This window comes from Trachymyrmex septentrionalis, unplaced genomic scaffold, assembly GCF_001594115.1.
Source record: "Trachymyrmex septentrionalis isolate Tsep2-gDNA-1 unplaced genomic scaffold, Tsep1.0 scaffold83, whole genome shotgun sequence".
Classification (NCBI taxonomy): domain Eukaryota; kingdom Metazoa; phylum Arthropoda; class Insecta; order Hymenoptera; family Formicidae; genus Trachymyrmex; species Trachymyrmex septentrionalis.
The window spans coordinates 962,105-962,828 of NW_017306018.1; the positions used below are offsets into that span (position 1 = coordinate 962,105).

The window sequence follows — 724 nt, forward strand, 5'->3', positions numbered from 1 at the left end:
AAGACGACGACGACGACAACGACGACGACAACGACGACGACAACGACAACGACAACGACGAAGACGACGACGACAACGACGAAGACGACGACGACGAAGACGACGACGACGATACATACGTATGCCGATGGTGCAGCTCCGAGCATCGTGTACAAGGAGTTGAAAAGAGAAAGAAAGAGAAAGAGAGAAAGAGCGACAAACTAGCAAGTGTAGTCACTCACCGCGACGAGGGCTGCTAATCTATCCTTGGTCATGGTGAAGGATGACGAGGAATTGCGAGTCAGCGGGCGGTGTACGGAGCGACGTGTCTAGCGGGTAATCCCATTCACGGTTTTATCCATGTACAACGTGTACGTCCACTAAAAAACTAAAGGAAACGACGGACGCACTGGCACCGTGAGAGAGGCACGATCGCAAAATCGATACATTCGCGAACTCGCCTGCTTCTGCAGTGCCGTCCCAACGCGGCGCGCACGCGCTGATGACGTCAACTTCGTCTCACAAGTACGGATGCCGCGGCGCGGCGCCCCGTGAACGCCGTCAAACGCCATCATCTTGAGAAGCGAACAACGAGAGAAACAGGGGCGGGCATGCGAGAATTTATGAATTCTCAAGTCGTATTTATAATCATTACGTCTGCGATATGCGCCAATATGCCTATATTTTTCTATCCTATATAATATAAATATACATTATTATCATACTTATTTTAACTATAATATAT

At 49.3% G+C, this 724-nt stretch overlaps 2 protein-coding genes across 6 annotated transcripts in view; one reads left to right on the plus strand and one right to left on the minus strand.

Annotated features, from left to right (window-relative positions):
* The window catches only part of LOC108755043 (syntaxin-1A), a 48,060-nt gene extending 47,454 nt beyond the window's left edge, over positions 1 to 606 (minus strand). For all 5 annotated transcript variants that reach the window (XR_001939742.1, XM_018497773.1, XM_018497776.1 and 2 more), the window contains exon 1: positions 222 to 606. Coding sequence is in view for 4 of the 5 variants with exons in the window: in XM_018497773.1 (XP_018353275.1) it covers positions 222 to 254 (33 nt within the window). In the remaining variant the exon portion in view is untranslated. The remainder of the gene's footprint in view (positions 1 to 221) is intronic.
* The window catches only part of LOC108755046 (elongation factor Tu, mitochondrial-like), a 6,937-nt gene continuing 6,723 nt past the window's right edge, over positions 511 to 724 (plus strand). The window contains 1 exon segment of the mRNA XM_018497783.1: positions 511 to 614. Coding sequence (XP_018353285.1) covers positions 511 to 614 — 104 coding nt within the window.